The 764-nt window shown below is 35.7% G+C and overlaps 1 protein-coding gene across 1 annotated transcript; it reads left to right on the top strand.

The window, feature by feature from the left end:
* Window positions 1-6: 6 nt before the first annotated feature.
* On the top strand, window positions 7-732 carry LOC115234947 (nuclear pore complex protein Nup58-like). The gene is made up of 2 exons (XM_029806413.1): window positions 7-315; window positions 497-732. The coding sequence occupies exons 1-2, from the start codon at window positions 49-51 to the stop codon at window positions 620-622; spliced, it is 393 nt and encodes a 130-aa protein (XP_029662273.1). The 5' UTR covers window positions 7-48; the 3' UTR covers window positions 623-732.
* The last annotated feature ends 32 nt before the right edge of the window (window positions 733-764 follow it).

Raw genomic sequence — 764 nt, 5'->3', positions numbered from 1 at the left:
CTCTTCACATTTGGTAACAATTCGAATACATTGCCGACTAGTAACAATATGTTCGGTAGTGGTACATTCGGAGCTAATACTGCTTCGACGAATAACAACGCCAGTTTTGCGTTTAACACGCCTAAACAAGAAACACCGGCGGCATTCGGTCAAGGCGCAGCAATAACTCCGATGTTCGGTGCCCCACAGGCAAATCCACAAACTCAAGCAACATCACCATCGTTTTCGTCTACCCCTTTGTCTAGTACAGGATTCAATTTTGCATCTGCAGCTCCACCCGCTGCAGCGTCAGGAGGCTTTAACTTTGGAGGAATGGTAAATATGAGTTAATTACATATATATATATTTCATCAATTAATAAGATAAGATAGTGTAATCTCTCTTCCCTCTCCTTCCATATATATTATATTTTAAAATCATTTTTTTATATTTCTCAAAATTATAATATAATTTATAATTATATCAATTAGTAATTGTGGTATGTATTATGTTACAGTCGTCCACACCAACTGGAGGATTCAATTATAATCCTCCTACTACTACTCCCGCAGTAGTTTTTGATCCCGACAGTCGGCCCTCATTCAACTTCACCAAAGGAAACGGACCGACATCATTTAAGTAAGTATATTAACTGGAAATTCGTCATTATATACAGGATGGGTTAAAAAGATTAACTTTTTTGTGACTCAAACGAAATGAACACTCGACTTTTTAAATAATTATTTTATTGTACTTAGATTTGTAAATTATGTATGAATTATGGT

The sequence above is a fragment of the Formica exsecta genome, unplaced genomic scaffold (genome assembly GCF_003651465.1).
Source record: "Formica exsecta isolate Colony F162 unplaced genomic scaffold, ASM365146v1 C16337788, whole genome shotgun sequence".
In the NCBI taxonomy this organism is placed as follows: domain Eukaryota; kingdom Metazoa; phylum Arthropoda; class Insecta; order Hymenoptera; family Formicidae; genus Formica; species Formica exsecta.
The sequence above is the reverse complement of the archived record's forward strand: the minus strand, read 5'-3'. Positions and strand labels throughout refer to the sequence as shown.